This window comes from Denticeps clupeoides, chromosome 8, assembly GCF_900700375.1.
Source record: "Denticeps clupeoides chromosome 8, fDenClu1.1, whole genome shotgun sequence".
Classification (NCBI taxonomy): domain Eukaryota; kingdom Metazoa; phylum Chordata; class Actinopteri; order Clupeiformes; family Denticipitidae; genus Denticeps; species Denticeps clupeoides.
This window is the reverse complement of record NC_041714.1, coordinates 20,765,709-20,785,541: the sequence shown is the minus strand read 5'-3', so window position 1 is coordinate 20,785,541 and position 19,833 is coordinate 20,765,709. Positions and strand designations below refer to the sequence as shown.

The following is a 19,833-nucleotide window of genomic DNA, read 5'->3' as shown; positions in this document are numbered from 1 at the left end:
CTTAAAGTAATAAATAATCTAACTTCTCACTTGTTATTTCACCCCCACTTTCTGTAAGAGAGGTTCTGCAGTGTCCTTGGGTGCATCTGTGGGTGGATTCTCCCAGCAGGAACTCTGACCTTTGTGTTGGAGTGATGACCATTATGTCCATGTGTTATGTACCAGCCTGCGGTACGTGCGACTGTATGTGAGTGTTAGGGAGAGAGAGAAAGAAAGATGGAGTGAGAGAGTAGTGTGAGAGACATCTGCACATCTTTAGCTCATTACCCTCTCGACCTCAGCTCTGACCCGCCATGTCCTAAAGCAGCACTCAGGCAAATTAGAAAGCCATTTCCTCAGCTAATGAATCAGAGGCAGCTCTTTTACTGTTTCACTGTTCCCGCCACTATGGGGACAGTGGTGTCTTAGCGGGTAAGGAATCGGATCCATATTCGGAGGGTTCGAATCCCGAACCCTCCGCTGCTGGGGTGCCACTGAGCAAGACACCGTGCCCACACGCTGCTCCCTGGGCGCCTGTCATGGCTGTTCACTGCTCACCAAGGGTGATGGCTAAAAGCAGAGGACACATTTCACCGTGTCACCGTGTGCTGTGCTGCAGTGTTTCACACTGACAATCGCTTCACTTTCACTATAGTTCACAGGAATCAGTGATTTGTAGAAGACCTCCGCAACTGGAGCATTGTGGTGGTCGGACTTGTTTAACCCACCATCAGAGAGGTTAAACAGAGTTCATCCAGTTCACGGTACAGAGAGACGTGACACATCTACTTCTGCGTACCACAACAAAGGGATGTAGCATCTACACACACACACACACACACACACACACACACACACACACACACACACATTGATGCATCACCTTGTGTGATAGTAAGGGTGGGGTGGTAGGGGCCTAGTGGGCAGGAGACTTGCCTATGAACCAGAAGACCACAAAGTCCCAGGATCAAACCCCACGTATTACCACCGTGTCCCTGAGAAAGACACTTAACCCTGAGTGTCTCCAGGGGGACTGTCCCTGTAACTACTGATTGTAAATGTCTCTGGATAAGGGTGCCTGGTAAATGCCATACATGAAAATGGAGTAAACTGGAAATATGTGTGCTGAAAGAGTGCTCCATAGAAATAGATTGAACCTTTTTTGACACTGTGTCACTGTCTGTGTGTGTTTGGTTGCATGAAGACACACACAACAGATTCTTGTTGTCTTCCTGCAAATGGCCAATTTTACTAGAATCCACTTTCATTTCATTTACGCCAGAGAGGTCAGGGTCGGGGTGTGGTGCACATATCCAAGGGTGTGTGCGGCTTCATTACAACTGAAAGGGATTTAGAACGTTATCTGTGGCTCATCATGCTGCATGTTCTGTACCACAATATTACATATTATGAAGAAATACCGGTGTGGAGATATACTGGTTTATCCCAATCCATTATAATGTCATTACAAAGGTCATGGGTTTTCATAATTTAATTTAGAAAAGGTTTAGCCCTTTAACCCTGAACCAAGTATTGACCGCTAGATATTAAGTTGGGAATTTCTGCAACGGGTATCCTTTTTTGAGGATGAGTAATATTCTAATAATTTCTGACACTATATTTCAGATTTGTATGAGCTATGAACCATAACCATAAGCATACAACCAAAATATATTCGACTGTTCATGTAATTATGATGTTTCAGCTTGATGTGTTAATTAGGGTCAGGGTGTGGTGCACATATCAAAGGGCGTGTGTGGCTTCATTTCAACTGAGGCCAGTTACAAATAGGAGCCGTCTCTCCGAGCAGGAAAACTGCAGAAAAATCAGTCAGTAACACGCTTGCTGCTTGTGCCACATGTTCAGCGGTTATGAAGATGTGCGCTCACGATGCGGTGACTTAATGGTCTGAATGTGGGCAGCATGGAGGATGGATGCTGATTTCCAAACACTGTGCTGTTATCTCCTTTACAGGTTCATCCTGGTGTTTGGCTGCCTGGTCCTGTCCGTCCTGTCCACCATCCCACCTTATCTGGAGCTCTCCTCCCACTGCCTCCTCATACTGGTGAGAACCCAGCCGGGGCTGCTGATTTGGGAAATATGGATCAACATGTTGTCATGGAGGGTGTCTGCTTATTGGCCCAGTAATAGAGCAATTAAACAGGAATTAAAAATGTGCCAGTACACACAATCCGAGGTGTCTGCAAAAATGAGCTCACTTCGGTGGCACCTTGGCGGATCGGTATTCGAACCGGCAACCTTCTGATTACGGGGCCGCTTCCTTAACCGCTAGGCCACCACTGACCCAAACAACTACGATCGTCATACTTTTTATTTCTGACCAAACCAAACATTAATAAAACATCTCAAGGATTAAAATCATTAATCATAGTCCTGAATTTCCATAAATGTATTGATGTATTGAAAGTTTCTCCATTCACACAGTAATCAAAAAGATATATATAAAAAATTAAAATAGGTTTTTATTGTTATTATTAAAATAGGCACTCGGTCAGTACAATTTCATTCTTCTTCTTCCTTCGCGTATCCCATATCGACATCCACACAAGCGCATCATTTTTACATAACCCAGCTGCTCCTCTCTCTGGGCCCTGCCTGGAGAACAACAGTTGGAGTTGGACCCCTCGCTGCTTTGCAAACAGGGATATCGGGATCAGTTGAACGGCCGGCTGTGGCCCTGGCGTTAGGATCCAACGTCCTGCTGGCCGAGATGATTGAAGTGCAGCGTCCAGGTCACCGAGCCCTCAGACAAGGGCAGGAACGTGTATAGGAACGTGTAAAATAATAGGGTTGGTCAAGGGTGCCATTTTCACAACTGTGCATTGTTTCGTCTCCACCTGCCACATGAACTTTAGTTTAATTAGTTGTAAAGGTCAGAAGGAGACAGTTCCTCTCCCTCCTATGTGATATTTTTGGAAGCTTTGTTCTAACTGCGCGCAAACTCCACGCTCACAGAAATATAAAAATTATGGTGGAACTGTTATTTTAAAGACTAGCCGAACCATAGAAACCGTATGAGATCTGTAGTATATTTCTTAACAATGGATCTTATGTTAGAACTGCTGTGTTTCGCGCTAAGCGTGGGGCTTGTTTGCCTGATATGTCCTTGGGATTTTCAGAAATAAACCGATAAAATAAGAAGCACAATCTTTAATAATGTTTACCCAGAATGTGTGACAGTTGTCAATCATCTGGCTTCTCCCGTTTGATACTCAGAAATGATAACTTACCAACTAAAAGTGTAGTTGGTTTCAAGGTACAGCTAACTTCTTTTTAGTTTTACCTGTTTATGTAAATCACACGGTGCCTTACAGTACAGGCCAAAAGTCTGGACACACCTTCTCATTCGACGTGCTTTCTTTATTTTCATGACCATTTACGTTGGTAGATTCTCACTGAAGGCATCAAAACTATGAATGAACACATGTGGAGTTCTGTACTTAACAAAAAAAGTGAAATAACTGAAAACATGTTTTATATTCTAGTTTCTTTGCTCTGATTACTGCTTTGCACACTCTTGTGTTCATTCATAGTTTTGGTGCCTTCAGTGAGAATCTACCAACGTAAATGGTCATGAAAATAAAGAAAACACGTTGAATGAGAAGGTGTGTCCAAACTTTTGGCCTGAACTGTACATTGCACTAGCTTAGCGTGTGTTTGTAAAACAGAGCCCTGCATCTTTGTTCAAGGTGGAAATACCAATGGCGGAACACCAAATACCAACGTCACGTCTTACGCAAAAACCTATTTCACTTGAACACAAAGCAAGAACCTCCATCGTTCAGAGGGATAAGAATGTAATGTGCTTTAAATAGCAGCTACATGTCAGAAGAAATCATGATGAATCCCAAATGCCTTTTCTTCTCTAATATCCTCGCTAACAGCAGTGTCAGGCCCGTTGTTATCTCTGCCGCTGGCAGATGTTTTAATCTTGTAGGGTTTAGAAAAGAAAATAGCCTGGGACACACACACTCGCGCTCATTAGCGTAGTGGCCCGGGACCGGATGATAAATTAGCTGAGCGTTAATTACGTTGGCTGTACGTGGCGTAGCCGCGCTGGCACGGCAGGGGACAAACGTTCATTCACGCTGAAACTCTCGCTCTCGCTCTCCGTTCTGCTGATGTCAGCACCTTCGTCCCGTAACCCAGATGTAGGGCAGGTTCTTTATTCTGGTTCATACGCGTTTTGGTTATTGAATAAAGTGCTGAGCGTGAAATCAAATTAGAAGAACCTAAATACAGACAGCGATGACCCGGTGGCCCGAAATGTTATTACTGTGGTGCCCTTTTTTGGGGTTAAATGACCAGGCTTTCCTGAAAGTCCTGCTGGCCAGAATGGAGCTTCATAGAATTTTTTTCTACCAGTGACCGCAGACTGAATGATGTTGCTTAGCATCACCACCTTCAGCTGGACCATATGAGGACATCTTTCTCACTGATTCTGATTTTTTTATTTTATCTGTACACAATATTACATATTATAAAGCAATACCAGTGTGGAGATATTATACCAAATTATATTACAATTATAAAGCAATACCGGTGCAGAGATATACCGGTTTATCCCAATCCATTATAATGTCATTATAAAGGTCATGGGTTTTCATAATTGAATTTAGAAAAGCTTTAGCCTTTTAACCCTAAACCAAGTATTGACTGCTAGATATTAAGTTGGGAATTTCTGTACTGGGTATCGTTTTTTGATCATGAGTAATATTCTAATAATTTAGAATATTTCATATTTGCATGAGCTATGAACCATAAACATAAGCGTACAACCAACATATATATAACTGTTCATGTATTGAATGTAGCGATGTTTTAGCTTTTTTCATTATTTGACATTGTTAGAAATATACAGATAATATGTATAATTTTGTTGTTGTTTGTAATTTATTGACCTGCCACTGTGGCTCTCTGCAGTTGGGGGTTAAAAAGCTGAATTTAGACCGTGCATTTAGCTGCGCAGTGTGTGGGTGTCATTATGCCTCTCTGCAGGTTTTCAAAACCACAAACAAAGGCACTTAATTAATTTCTGGGAGACATTTAATAAGCCTCTCAAATGATAAAAATGTTACTCAGCCACTCAGCAGGGGACGGAAGTCATTAAAATTGCCATAACCTGTCTATGGGCAGTAAGTAAACTCTGACTGTGGTGAAAACAAGATAACTGAGCTTCATTAATTGCCCAATTTTCCCAATTATGCTTCAATATCGTCAGTGATTACATGTTAGAATGTGTAAGCTCTTGAGTTTGTGTCATTGTGGTCTCTACCGGTGTTAAACCGAATATAACGTCACCTGCGGTTCACTCTGGGCCGGACAGAACGTGCTTTGCTGTGACGAGTGTGTCGCTGTGTGACCCTCAGGAGTTCGTGATGATCGTGGTGTTTGGTCTGGAGTACATCATCCGCATCTGGTCGGCCGGCTGCTGCTGTCGCTACAGAGGATGGCAGGGCCGCCTGCGCTTCGCCAGGAAGCCTTTCAGTGTCATAGGTGGGTGTGAAGAGCAGCATTTACACACCCGTTCCTGACAATAACCTTCTCTTGATTGTCAATGCATCCCATCAATCTTAAAACAAAAGTGTGTGTGTGTGTGTGTGTGTGTGTGTGTGGTTGCATTGCAGTCGAAGGATGCCTGGTGTGGGGTGTTATGGCGCAGCACCGGGGGGCTCTGCTTCACTGCTGCTGTATAAGCGTCATGATAAATTGGCAGGCAATAAATTGGGTGCTGTGATCAGCGTTGATGGGGAATAAAGATTTATCAATAGCAATTTCACGTAAAATACTGAAAGATTTGCTTTCAGTTTAAGGACAGGGCTGTTTGGGTGTAGAGGAACTTAATATTTGTCACAACCATGATGGCATGACGAGTCAGGTGAGCGGAGAGGATGACGAAACTGGACAAGGAAGAAGGACGTAATCGCACGACGTCACGAAACCGGGGTTAATGGGCGAAGAACAGGACAGGGGAGACATCCGAGACGTTGGTGAACATGGAACATATCAAATACCTGACGGCGAACAGAAACGAACAGGGCAGCTTTATCCATTAGACACAGTTGAAAATGATTAGGGAACATTACACATGACAACAGTAACCCCTTTCGGACCGGATCATGACATTATTGCATTTTAAGCACTTTGGTACGCTCAACAAATATGAAATTATTAATTATTTAGTGTGTGTAAGTGTCTGTCTGTGAGAGAAATGATAACTGGCAAAGTGCAGACAACAGTGTCATCAGCAAATCTAGTTATTGTCCCAGACAGCCTCTCCTCACAAAACCTACAGGCCATGCGGCGATTACCAGCATCCTGTTCTGCATCAGACGCGCTCAGCCTCGGGTCAGTAGGCGAGGTTGCGGCTGTACGGACACATGAATAAAGGATGCCCGCTGTTTTTCTGAGCCCCTCTGGCGTGGGCGTGGGTGGTGGCGCTGAGATCTGCCTCCAGCGCGAGGAAGGAAACGGCGCATTTCCAACCGGGAGCGGGTCATGCAAGGCTCTGAAACGGAGGCACGGAATGTGTTCGTGGAGCCCTAGCCCTGAGAGAATGTTCTAAATAGGGTGGGGTTGCGCTTTGGAGACTGTGACAATAAATAACTGTTACTACGTATAAAACAAATTTGCACCTCATATTTAGATTTAATGTTTGTACCAGGTGTCACATGCTATTATTTATGCTAATTCACTATTAAAGTACATTTACATTTACATTTACAGCATTTATCAGACGCCCTTATCCAGAGCGACTTACAATCAGTATTACAGGGACTGTCTCCCTGGAGCAATTTAGGGTTAAGTGTCTTGCTCAGGGACACAATGGTAGTAAGTGGGATTCGAACCCGGGTCTTCTGGTTCATAGGCGAGTGTGTTACCCACTAGGCTACTACCACCCTGGAAAAGTAGGAATATTGGGTACTGTTATTGTGAAATATTGGAAAAATAGGAAAATATCGCCTGTCACGCTGGTTTGACATGGCAAGGCAGTAGATCTGGACCAATGGCTGGACATGACGATGAAGAAGGACGCATAAGCATGACGTCACGAAACGGGTTTAAAACATGAGGGTGGTAGTGGCCTAGTGGGTAACACACCTGCCTATGAACCAGAAGACCCGGGTTCAAATCCCACTTAATACCATTGTGTCCCTGAGCAAGACACTTAACCCTGAGTTGCTCCAGGGGGGGACTGTCCCTGTAACTACTAAGTCGCTCTGGATAACAGTTGAACAGACACGACCAGGGCAGTATTATACAGTTATACACAGGTGAACACAATCAGGATACATAATAACACAGGACCAACATGAAACTCCGGCCCGGACCCAGAGTAGCCCCTTCCGGAACGGATCATGACATCACCTAGTTCTCAGGGAACAATGCTGTCTATTTTTATTCCTACTCTTAATTAATATCTGGGGATTTTATTTGAAGGCACCTTTATACTCTATAGGCATTTCAGCATCACATATGTGATTTGCAGTCCTATTCTTCCATTTTTATTTCATTTTGGATTCTTCTCATTCAGTTTGCATGAAAAATTCCCTTCACCTGATCAGTTGGGCATGGCAGAGCAGACTGAAAAAGAGACAGTAGATGGTGGAGACACTGTGGGGGGGAATGGTAATGAGCAAGCTCCACCCATCCATCCAAGAGGTGAACACAAGCACACTATTAGCCTTTTACTTCTTTTTCTAGTGTTAGTGAGAATATTTAAATCGACGAAACGAAAAGTGTCTGAATGCCGTTGATTTTATTATGTCATCCATGTATTATTAATAATTATTCCAATCTTATTCACTAACTGTAGGCCATATGTGTATACAGTGTATAGAGTCGTACCTCTGCATTACTCTTCAGCTCCACTGATTTGTAGGGCAGTAGAATTTCCCACTGTGTTTACTAGGAGAGGCAGAACCTTGTGTGATCTGAGAGAAAGATAATATTTTCCCAACGTGGCTCTAGCTGTGTTCCTCAGATGTTACTGTGGCTTCTCCCGGTCCTCTGTCTTGTTGTGATGCATATGCAGGCTGAAGTTCGTATCATTGCATGACGTAGATTCGGGCTCTCATTCCCTTTGATTCCTGGCAAGAAAGATATTTGATATTAGATATTTGAAGGAAACCTTATTATTTCATCACTGAGAATTATTTTCTGCCTAAGACATAAGAAAAAGTCATTGTGGCCAGCGGCCTCTGAAAGCAGAGCTTCTGCTGGGTTCATGGAGTCTTCTGTCTTGACCTCTTTGCTCCAACAGACATCATCGTCCTACTTGCCTCCATCATTGTGGTGTCGGCAGGAAGCCAGGGCAACATGTTCGCAACCTACGTCCTGCGAAGCCTCCGCTTCCTTCAGATCCTGCGCATGGTGCGCATGGACAGGAGGGGCGGCACGTGGAAGTTGTTGGGGTCTGTAGTCTACGCTCACAGTAAGGTAAACATGTTTCCTGCATGGTCCTCCACAAAGGCTCCTGTCCACTCTGTACATAGGTACACATACATATTTTTAAAAATATACATATATATTTTTAATGCATTCATCCACAGTTATTTCAAGATTACTTATTTGTATAGGGAACATTTTATATTATACTGTCGGCATAATTGCTGGTCTCATACTTTCCACTTTCTGCTGTGACAATGTAAATTTCCCACTTGTGGGACTAATAAAGGATTATCTTATCTTATTTTCAACACACTATAACAGATGTTCGCAAGTGTCACATCAAGTGTCCATGCAGGTTTTACAGAAATAGACAGGTACAAACAAATAAGGACTGCTTGCTAGTTACATGTATCTTGGAGAGGAGGAACTAACTACGCACCCGACCCTATTTGCTTGAAACGTTCTTCTGTCTGGATGTCACAGATATCACGTAAGCATTGCTGGCAGATACAGGATTGTTTCCAAATATATCGGTATTAGAGTTGTAAGTCTTGGCCTGGGTTGCGCACAGTAAATGATCGATCAGAAAGCATGAGTAAGGTCTGTAGTACGTTTACTTTACGAATGATTCGCTGTTTATTGAAATTGTTTAGCATGTTGTAAATTTGATTTATTAAATGTAATTTTTTTTTTATGAAATATTAATTTGGTATAAAATTCTTGGCCGTCGTTGTCAGGAGACGTTGAAATGGATGCTGTGGAGGTGAAACGGAGGCTAGCCTCTGGCCATTATGTTTGAAAGCCATTCATTTCGCGGCACATTTCCTAGTTTAGTTTTAAAAAGCCCCGGGTCGAGTCGGGCTCAGGTTGAATTCTGTCAGGCTCGGACTCTAATCTGTATATTTACGTACTACTACAGAATGAGAATAGATAAGGGCTCCACAATAGTTAATTAGGCAATACATTTTTAATCGTTTTGGCAAGACTGAGAGCAAGGTCCCACAGCCTGGTCTCATGTGCATAATCATGATGTTTTGGGGTTTTTTAACAATTAATCAAAAATCAGTTTGTGGCCCAGTTCAAAATGAAATGAAAGATCTGGTCCCTGAAAATCATATCACGTTTTTTACATCATTGCACCGTTTTTTTTTTTGGACCTAACCCATGGTAGCAAAATGTTCCTAACCAGCCTAACCGACCGTCTCTCATATTCCTTCAGTCTGAAGTCCATTTGTATGTGGGATTTTCTGAACAGGGATCTGCTTGCGTAAGCAGGTCTGGACCAGTGTCTGTGCTATAAGAGTTATATAGAGCTCAGTGTGTGCAGCTCTTTTGCGTGCTGCAGAGTCTTCGGTCGGATCCCGACCTCCACAGTGCCAAAAAACCACACACTTCCCGTGCACTCAGAGTCCCGCCTTTTAGCGCAGCCATTGTGGGATTGCGGGCACACGTTGAACCGTCCGGCGACCACAGTTAATGGACTTGTTTTCTTTTCTACTCCCAGACATTCCCAGTCACTTGCGTTGTTCTTTTCAACCTGCGCTCAGGCCTTTTGTCTCCTTCTTAGCTTACCTGGCTGGTAAAACAGGGCCTAGCGCAAGGTCAGCATGGCTCGTTGGGGAGCGGACACCCAATCAGGTGAAGACCAGGCAGAAATGTTCTGATGCCCTGTTGTGTGCTGGCAGGAGCTGGTGACGGCCTGGTACATTGGCTTCCTGGTCCTCATCTTCTCCTCCTTCCTGGTGTACTTGGTGGAGAAGGAAGTCAATAACCAATTTGCTACCTACGCCGACGCTCTCTGGTGGGGTACGGTGAGTAAACACACTGCAATTACACGACCACCGTATAGCAAATGGCGGACGATCCATCTTTCACCGTTCTATACGTCCATGGAGTGTTTATCCATCAAGTGGAAACTTCCATTTACAGAGTCATTACCCCCCCTTTCATAAGCCACGCAAATCAATACAATTATATGAGTCTGTGTTATGGTTGGTGGACAGTTGTCATCAGATACCTTAAGCCTAATCAGACCCTGAAAAGACTGCGTTGCTTTATTATTGACCTGCTGCTCACAGGGGGGCTTTTCCAGACACCCCTGCACCTCCCCGCCCCAGTAAACAGGGTAAGGGGGGGGGGGGGGGGGGGGGGGGGGGGGTAAAGAAGTTGTCACAGCTTCGATCAATGGACCTCATTTTTCTTCTTGCTGCTTGGCGAGGTGAACTCGTGAGGCGGAGGTCAGCCGAGGGCAGGAGCGTCTGGGGGGGGAGGCGTTTTGTCGCCGCACACAGAGACGTGCCTTCCTGCCTCGCTTCCCCCGCGCGGCCAGCGCTGCTGTTGACTCTGGGCCGCGACCAATCCCCTGTCTGCGCCACGCCGGCAGAGGAGAAAACCAGAGGACCCTCTGTGCCACGTTCGGATGACAGAGAGCTCTCTTTCTGTCTTGATCCTGCGAATTTGCTTTGGCACGGCCGCACTATTAAAACACGCCCTGCCCAGAACGAGTCCAAACCTCTCACTTATTACATTAGCAAGGGAAAGTGAGAGGCCGCGGCTGCAAGCGTTTTCTCAGACCGGCTGATGTTTTTCCCAGATGATGTGTAGCCCATCTCTATTATGCTTCAGGCATTAAAATGGATTTAAGTATGGAGCATAGGGCTTAATGAGACATGAATAGCACTCCACTAAAAGGATCGAGCACTTTATTCGCGACACGCTGAGTTATAGCAGTTCAACATATCACAAGAAGAAGGTTCTCCGATTCCCCTTTCCTGCATGCTCCTGTCAGTCTGTTTTACACAGAAAGAATTACATCATGTTGTGGTGCTTATTTGACCTCTGACCCCTGACCTCAGATCACCCTGACCACCATCGGCTATGGGGACAAGACGCCACAGACTTGGACGGGACGTCTGCTGTCGGCTGGTTTTGCCCTGCTGGGCATCTCTTTCTTTGCCCTTCCTGCGGTGGGTATCACAGTTACAGTCTGTTTCAATTTCAGCCCAATAATTAGCAATTAATTAGTCGTTTAAATCCACCTGGTTCCTAAGCAACATTGTAAATTGTAAGATTGGTCTTTTGTAAGTCACAGTAGCAAATTATTGTCAAATAACCACCAACAGATCAGTAAACACATAGGGAGAAATTACTACTTGTCAAAATATTAAATATTAATTAGCCACCATTAGAGATGTTTATTATATTATAATTTGGCAGTCAGATAGATATGTATTTTGCATTCATTGCATCATAGTTTTCTTTCCATTATAAGAATAAGAATAATGATAATAAGCCAACAGTTAAATGTTAACTGGTATATTTGAATGTACCTTGATGACTTTCACTCACTCCTCAAGTGCAGGTCTCGTGCAGCTCCACTGGCACAATCGGTTGGCGTGTGTTACTTATAAGGCAGTGTGTGATGAGCTATGCCGAGGTTGCGCCTCACCGGGAGCAACGTTTTGGGACAGTGGTGGCCATGCAGGTGAGGAAGCGAACTTGCAATCGAAGGGTCGCAGGTTCAAATCCTGAACCGCCACTTCAAGTTCAAGTGAGCTTTGTTGTCACTTCAGAAACATACATGTTATATAGTAGATAGTGAAACGAAACAACATTTCTACGAAACCGGGTGCTACATGTAACATTTAAACAATGGACTGACATAAAGTGCATGTGTGCAACATACAGTGCAAATATGGGACACAGGCCGTGAAAGGTAACATTTAAGTCAAACAAAATCTGCAGACAACACCGAGGTCCCCTTGATCAAGGTACTGTCCCCACACAGGTCACTAAGGGTGATGGGATAAATGCAGAGCACACATGTTGTTGTATTGTGACAATAATTTCACTTTGTGGTAAAAAAAAAAAAAAAAAAAACGGGGCCTATAAAGCTGGGTTCGGGGGTGACAACAGCTAGGCCACTATCACCCCGTAAAACGTGAGTGAAAAGATCCCTGTTATTGCCTTTGGCTGCTCGCACGCGCTCCGTTGTCAGCGTCGGTGTGTAAGTGAAAAACAGAGTGGGAGGCGGGAGGGAAGCAACCGCTACTTCAGGTGCCAGACGGTGTCCTGTGGGCCACACTGAGCAGTTCTAAATCAGCCGGGATCTTTTTTTTCGGTGCTAGATGTCCTTCCAGTGGAGAAATAATTACTATTTCCACTCCATTAAGCGCTTTTTTAGGCTCTCGCGCCGTGTGCGGCGGAGATTTATGCGGCAGACGCGTCATCTGCTCTGCTCTAACACAAATTTGTGCTTTTTTATGAGAGCTGGATGCAGATACCGCAGTCTGTTTCTCTGTGTGGTCGGGTTATTGATGTTTTTTGGGTTTTTTTTTTTGTGTGTGTGTGTGTGTGTGTGTGCGCCATGAAATGCAGCTTATACAGTCATGTCTGAGAATGACACAAATACTGGTTTTCACAAAGTTTGCTGCTTCAGTGTTTTTACATCTTTTTGTCGGTTGATTCTGTTGTGCATTGAAGTATAATTACAAGCATTTTGTACGTTTCTAAGGCTTTTATAGACAATTACATCAAGTTTATGCAAAGAGTCAATATTTGCTGTGTTGGACTTTTTTTCGCCCTAACATGCGGTCAATCAATTGGGATCAGGGTTCTGGAAGTGTCTTGGCCATGGACCCAAAATTTCAATGTTTTGTTCCCTGAGCCTTTTAGTGATCACTTTGGTCTGATGGCACGATGCTCCATCATGTTGGAGAAGGCATTGTTCTTCACCACCAACCTGGTCTTGGATGGTTGGGAGAAGTTGCTGTTGGAGGATGCTTTGGCACCATTCTTTACTCATGGCTGTGTTCTTATGAAAAAATTGTGAGTGAGCCCACTCCCTTGGATGGTAGTAGCCTAGTGGGTAACACACTCGCCTATGAACCATAAGACCCAGGTTCAAATCCCATTTACTACCATTGTGTCCCTGAGCAGCCCCGCACATGAATGGTCTCAGGACGCTTTAATGTTGGCTCGAGACAGGTCTGATGGTCCTCCAGACAACCATTTTTTCAGATGCACCAAACAATCGGAAAGGGGCTTCAACAGAAAATGACTACACCCCAGTCCTGAGCAGTCCGATCCCTGTACTTTTTGCAGAATATCAGTCTGTCCGTCATGTTTTTTTTGAGAGAAGTGGTTTGTTTGCTGCCCTTCTTGACACCAGGCCATATTATGCTACACTTTATAATGTCTATTCTTGATATTATTCCCAAAATGTTTGCACTCTTCTTCGGTAGGCTTGGACACGTTCATAAAAAAAGTGTATGCTTTGATTGCACATTGCTGAGCTGGTGTAACGCAAAGGTTAAACAGCCAGTGGGTGCTGCTCTGTGTCAGCTCTTATAGCCGGTTTATTTGTAAAAGCCCCTGGTTTTTATTCCCTGATAACATTTGCTTCATGAGTATTTCATCTTAACACCTTAATCCAAAGAAAGCATATGAGCGCATGTCTGTGTTTGTGCGTTTGTAGGGTATCCTGGGCTCAGGCTTCGCCCTGAAAGTGCAGGAACAGCATCGGCAAAAGCATTTCGAGAAGAGGAGGAACCCGGCTGCCAGCCTGATCCAGGTAAAGAACTGAACGCTGATGCCCGCCCCGAAAAAACAGCGATGACCCCCCCCCCCAGCAGGACTCTTTCTTACGATTTTGACCTGATACACTTCCTGTTCTCCACCTTGACTCCTTTAGGAGGTTTATAATCCATCCCACATCCTCAGATTTACAGAGAATGCTACCGTTGCAGACATGCAGATGAGAGACGATTTAAAGGAGAAACCTGAATAGCTGCAAAATGACTGAAACATCAGCCTAAGTTGAAAAATGTGTTCCAGGATGATGATTCCTGCAAAATGGTTAAATTAAATGATCCGTCATCAGATCAATCCAACACCATCTTAAATAGTGTCTCCAGCACAGTCATGAAAATGCAATCGGGAAGCATCTGTTCTTTCTAATCATAGAAAACTTGAATAACAGGAGTCTTAAGCCTCAAAGGACACTCCTGGTTGGTTTTTCCTTTAATTTGTCAACTGCATATATACTTCACTGGAAGCACACTGTGGAGAGACCCTGTGGACAAGCTGTGAGGTTTTACATCTGTTGACTTCTCTAGTCTGATCTGTCACCATCGACTCACATTTTTCCCATTGGCCACTACTTAGGTCTGGTTAACCTAGCTAAAGTTTACAGTGTCTGAAGGCCAAGCTCGAAGATCATTATTGTTGATGAAAATAGACATGTCTATTATCAGGCCTAAACTGCCACATATTTTACACACACACACACACACACACACACACACACACACACACACACACACACACAGTATAATATCTGGTGTGCAGGTCTTCGTTAATGACACAGCAGAAACAAGAATCATGATCTTTTTCCCTCCAAGTTAACTGAATCACTGAACGTTGCCATGATTTATTTGCTCCAAAGGAAACACTGACTGATATTGATGTTGCTTTTCCATGGAAGGGATTCTCACTTTGGATTTCCCTCAGGTATGCTGTGCTTCCTAGCAGGCAAAGCGATCATGGAAAGAGATTTTATTATTTTTAATGCTCATGATACATGAACACACACAGACATACATGAAAGGCTTCCATTGTGCAGGGACTGGCCTCACAAGTGTGTTATGGCTAAAATGTGTCTTTTATTGCCTGTCCTTTGCCTTGAAGACAGCTCAGTTTTCCCGGCTGGTCATTGCAGGATGCAGCTTTATGGGACCTGAGTTTGTCTTTCTGATCCAATCAGTTTGTTTTCTATAGACTTTGTGGGCCACGCAGCAGCTCAACTCTTCTTTCTCTTCATCTCTTGCCATGCAGTTTTGGCAGTGGAACACAATGTGGAAAATGCACGATTGTAATATTCCTTACGTGACCAGCATACTATGAACTTGTCACACACATTGTGCGAAAGACTCCGATTTGACATAGAAACTGGCACACGTTGGTGATTCCACTATCAAAACATCCCCTTGTGTGTGTGTGTGTGTGTGTGTGTGTTGTTGTTGTATGACTGCATGATCTGAAGAGGTGGGTTGAAGTAGTCAGAGGCAGTGCTCATGTGTGGGAATGTATTAAAACGTGCAAATTTAGATGGCCGCTATATTCGGAACAGATTTCATGAAAAGTATCGGGACCCGTAGAGTAACCAGTAACCAGTCCTGTCATAAGACTTCAAGACAAAGTGCTCCCATACATATTAGCATTCTTCGTTGGAATATTAAACACCCTGGACACCCTCTGGCAGACGACCTAGAAGCCTGCAGACCAGGACCAGCCGACACAGGAACAGTCGTGTTATGTTATTTCTGTTTCAGTATAAGATTCAGCCTATGTTGTATATTGTTGTTGCTTTATACTGTTGTGCTTAAGAGACACCATTGACCGGAATCGGGTTCCTGTCCATACGTGGCATTCTGATCCTGATTAGAATCACTTGGGTGTATACACCGGTGTAGGGGATGGCAGTGCAGCCTGGTCTGACTGCACCAGACACCACAGCAGACCTTCAGAGGTCTAGTTGAGTGACTCAAACACTCTCACACACACACAGATGCGGGTAAGTGGTCGGTGGACTAACACCAGGGATGTGTCGAAATTTATATGAGGCGAGTCATGGGAGTTTATTAAGCTACATGACAGGAAAGAAAATTGATTCATCTGGTTGGATTTGTGGACCTGCACACTGTGAGAAGATTCCAACCTGGCTGCTCTGCTTATTCCCTCACCGACATTGTGCTGGATGCTGATGTTTGACTTATTTAATGCATCATTTTACTATATATTACATTACCTATTTATTACATAACTTTAACTACCCACCTCTGATGATCTATGGGCTGCTCACTATTGTCTTCACTGCGACTTCAGTGGGTTTTTTTACAGACTTACAGTACTGTGCTGGGTTGTGTTAAATGTCATTGTGTTATTTGAAGTGTGTGCCTCCTAATCTTATATCTATTGTTTGTGTGTGAGAGTGTGTGAATGTGCACAACCCCTGGCAAAATGATGGAATCACCACACTTTTTTAATGCTTTGTAGCAAATGAAAACACCATAATATAATAATGCTCATAATAATTACATTTATTGTATAAATAATTTTTTTTTAAATTTATTGTGGGCTCACATGTCCCAGGCCGATGTTTCAATCCCGGGCCGTGGCTTCATTGGCGACTATAAACTGATCATTGCGTGTTGAGTGTGTGAGTGAGCGGTGGTCGGTTTAAAAAATCTGGGTGAACACGTTTTGCCGGGAGGGGGTCGTGTGTGTTGTGGCTGCACCCTCACCACGTCCCCGGTCTCTCTGCACCACTGTGTATTTCTCCTCCCCTGTGTTAGGCTGCGTGGCGCCTCTACTCCACGGACGCCAGCCGGGTCTACCTGAACGCCACATGGCGCCACTATAAAAGTGTACTGCCCCCCCAAAGGCATGTATCAATGCAGACAACTGATGATGACACTGTAACCTGTACTGGTTTGTACTAATCTCTTTTTTTTTTTTTTTATTTCTTTTCTTTCCTTTTGGTTTTTTTCTTTTCCCCTCCTCTCTCTTGGGCCTCATTTTCATTTTGCTTCTGTTTAATTTGGATTCCTTTTCTTTTGCTCTTTTCCCTTCGTATACTCTGCACGTAGTGTGTTTGGCGTAGTTATGCGGCTGATGAGAACTCGGTTTCCATTGCTACCTGGAAGCCTCATTTGAAGGCGTTGCATACCTGCAGTCCTTTAAAGTAGGTAAAACTGTGGCAGCTGGTGTTGTGTTTGGTGTCTGGGCTCTTCAATCTACCATCTTCCCACTTTCTGAGTAAACGCCACTTCCACGCTTACCCCTCCGCCCATCCTCTGTGACAAACAAACTGATCCTGCTGCTATCCTCCTGTCCTTCCATAGTCATGTTGGTCATTTCGTCTATGACATTGCTGGTGACGTTAAAAGGCTCTGAGTCGTCGAGCATGTCGGAGCAGGTTCCGGAGGTATAAAGGTTAAGAAACGTGCCTCAGCTATCAGACTTCCAGCTGACACAGTGCTGTGTGCATGCTTGCCAACAGTCGAGGACACATGGTCAATGAAGATCTGCGCTGTGTAAGCGCTTCTGAGCACCGGACGCTCCCAAATACGCCAGTCTCTGTTAGCAAATTAGAGATTTTTGGCCAAGTATACTTAACAACATTCCACTCGGGGCTTGGCAATATCAATCATAGAAGTTGATAAAAAATAATAAGAGAATACAATTAGATGTTATTTTCATTGAAATTCAAATTTAGAGTTAAACTGTGAACAGTGTTGTTACAGTTTTTAATATTGCTTCCAATTTCCTACCATGACACATGTCATCGTTACTGTAAAAATAAAAATAAAAAGTGCTCAAAAATATGAGTGTGTCTTTACACATGTACAACTTTTCTGGACTTTTCTTCGCCTTGAAGCTTCTGTCCTTGCCTGAGCTTTGTTAGCGCGCTTGTTTGTGCATCGCCTGCTCGCTGGCATGACTGCTTGCCGTCTATGTCGTTGTGGCTCCTTGGAAGAAAACTGACGTTGTTGTTTAATAGTGTTTTTTTCTGTGTTGTTTGCTCTCGTTTTGGTATAGTTTTCAGTTTCAGTCTGTTCTTTGTGTGTGCGTGTGTGTGCGTGAGTGTGTGTGTGTGCGTGTGTTTGAAACATGGCTGAAAATTCGGAAGACACGCTCTCATTATACTTCCCAGCCACAGTGCCTGTGTTTTTCACTTGTTGGTGTCTGGTTGTGCGTGAGGGACTAATGTCTCCACCTTTCTCTCTTCTCGGTCCAAAAAACACCCGAAGGAAAGACCAGGGCGAGGCTTCCAGCAGGTACATGCACATTTCACTCCATTCATTCTTCGCACTGTTATAAAAATTGTGTTTATTTTATACAAAAAAGGTACAAATATGTTTCAGACAAATAAGAACAACAAGAATCGTAAAAAATCTTATTACAAGTATGCAGCCTTGCTGTTTAGCTCTGCATTTTTTTATTTATTATCTCCTGAAAACCCTGAAGACACATAACCTTGGTCATACTTGCAAACACACGCCAACAAGAATTTTCAATTTGGTTTCTACGTCAGGAAGCAACGTAAGTTTCCGTGCTTCTATCTGACAAACTTTCACTGCTGTTTCTGCTTAATTTTATCCGTCTGGTAATTAACCTACCCTCCTGGAATGTTTCTTGTCAAATATTGATATAAAGAGAGTTCGTGAGCTACCGGTCCACCAGAATAACAGCTATAAATGCTCTGAGAACGTTGGCGCAACGTTGGCGCAACGTTGGGCACGATGATCTCATAATTGGCTCACAGTGACACACGTGACCCAGGCTGAAGATAATTCTGCTTCTCTGACCGTAGCCGAGCAGCAGCACCTCTTCTGGTTTTGAACAATGCCGACGACGTCGATGCGACGCTGGCGAATGTTACGGCCCCTGCTGTTAGCCGTGCGTATCGCTGGTGTAACATCCCCTCGGGAATGTGTCTTTTTAATGGCACAGAGAGAGGGGCGGGGGGAACGGCCGCCGTGGGACGAGCGCTGTCGCTTCTCACTTTCTGCACTGTGTCTGCCCGCTCGGGCCTGATGACTGAACCATGATGCACTTTTTCCGCTCACCCCCGTATTTATACAAGTGATTAAACACCAGCCAGCGTTCGGCGGTGTGTGTGTACATCACCAGACGGACGGGGTGTTTAGGGAAAATGGAAGACAGATAAATTGACAAGATGTGGGAAGAACAGGGCCGTGGAAATTGGGCAGGTGTCCGCGTGTCTCTTCTCAGGACTCGGGCCCAAACGCTCGGTGTGTTGCCTGCGTTTAATAGGCAATTTGTGCACATCGAGCAGGCTATGCTGGGAGTAGACACTTCAGTGAGATTACTTTTATACTTTCATAATGAGATTACGTTATTATATCTTATTATACTTTCTCTGTCTGCTGCCTGAATTCGAGGGGGGAATAAACCAATTACTGGAGTTTTGGGAACAATTGTCAGAGGCGACTCAAAGCATGAACTGTTTTTGAATGTAATTTTTTTTTTCCCCGAATTGTCATAGCAGCTTTTTTAATGGGATTTGTGCTCCCTGTAAATACAGAGAATCCCACATGACTGCTGCCTACAGACAAGACAGCCAGGCTGCTCTGAATGAACAAAAGAATGAAATTCTCTCCGAAACCAGAAAAGTGAACCCAAGGCTGGGCAGTGGAGCCACCTTCCTTACTTTAACATGCAAATGACCGTTTTTAAATTATTATTTACTTATTCATGACCTGACAATGTAGGACTCACAAGTCATTGGTTTCGCAAGGCTCTCTACTGGCTTTTACACAGATTAATGTATTCAGCCATTTTCAACGGATACCTGACCAAAACTTTGTTTATAATTATTTGGAACGTCCGTGCATGACAGTGACAGGAATCTGTTGC

At 44.0% G+C, this 19,833-nt stretch overlaps 1 protein-coding gene across 6 annotated transcripts in view; it reads left to right on the top strand.

The window, feature by feature from the left end:
• Window positions 1–19,833, top strand: part of kcnq5a (potassium voltage-gated channel, KQT-like subfamily, member 5a) — a 101,690-nt gene that overhangs the window by 68,786 nt on the left and 13,071 nt on the right. For 5 of the 6 annotated variants that reach the window (XM_028989029.1, XM_028989027.1, XM_028989026.1 and 2 more), the window contains exons 2-9: window positions 1,954–2,044; window positions 5,370–5,496; window positions 8,264–8,439; window positions 10,077–10,202; window positions 11,247–11,357; window positions 13,868–13,963; window positions 17,040–17,134; window positions 18,204–18,230. In XM_028989029.1, coding sequence (XP_028844862.1) covers window positions 1,954–2,044; window positions 5,370–5,496; window positions 8,264–8,439; window positions 10,077–10,202; window positions 11,247–11,357; window positions 13,868–13,963; window positions 17,040–17,134; window positions 18,204–18,230 — 849 coding nt within the window. Of the gene's footprint in view, window positions 1–1,953; window positions 2,045–5,369; window positions 5,497–8,263; window positions 8,440–10,076; window positions 10,203–11,246; window positions 11,358–13,867; window positions 13,964–16,745; window positions 16,835–17,039; window positions 17,135–18,203; window positions 18,231–19,833 lie in introns of all 6 variants that reach the window. The other variant, XM_028989032.1, reaches the window with a different exon arrangement.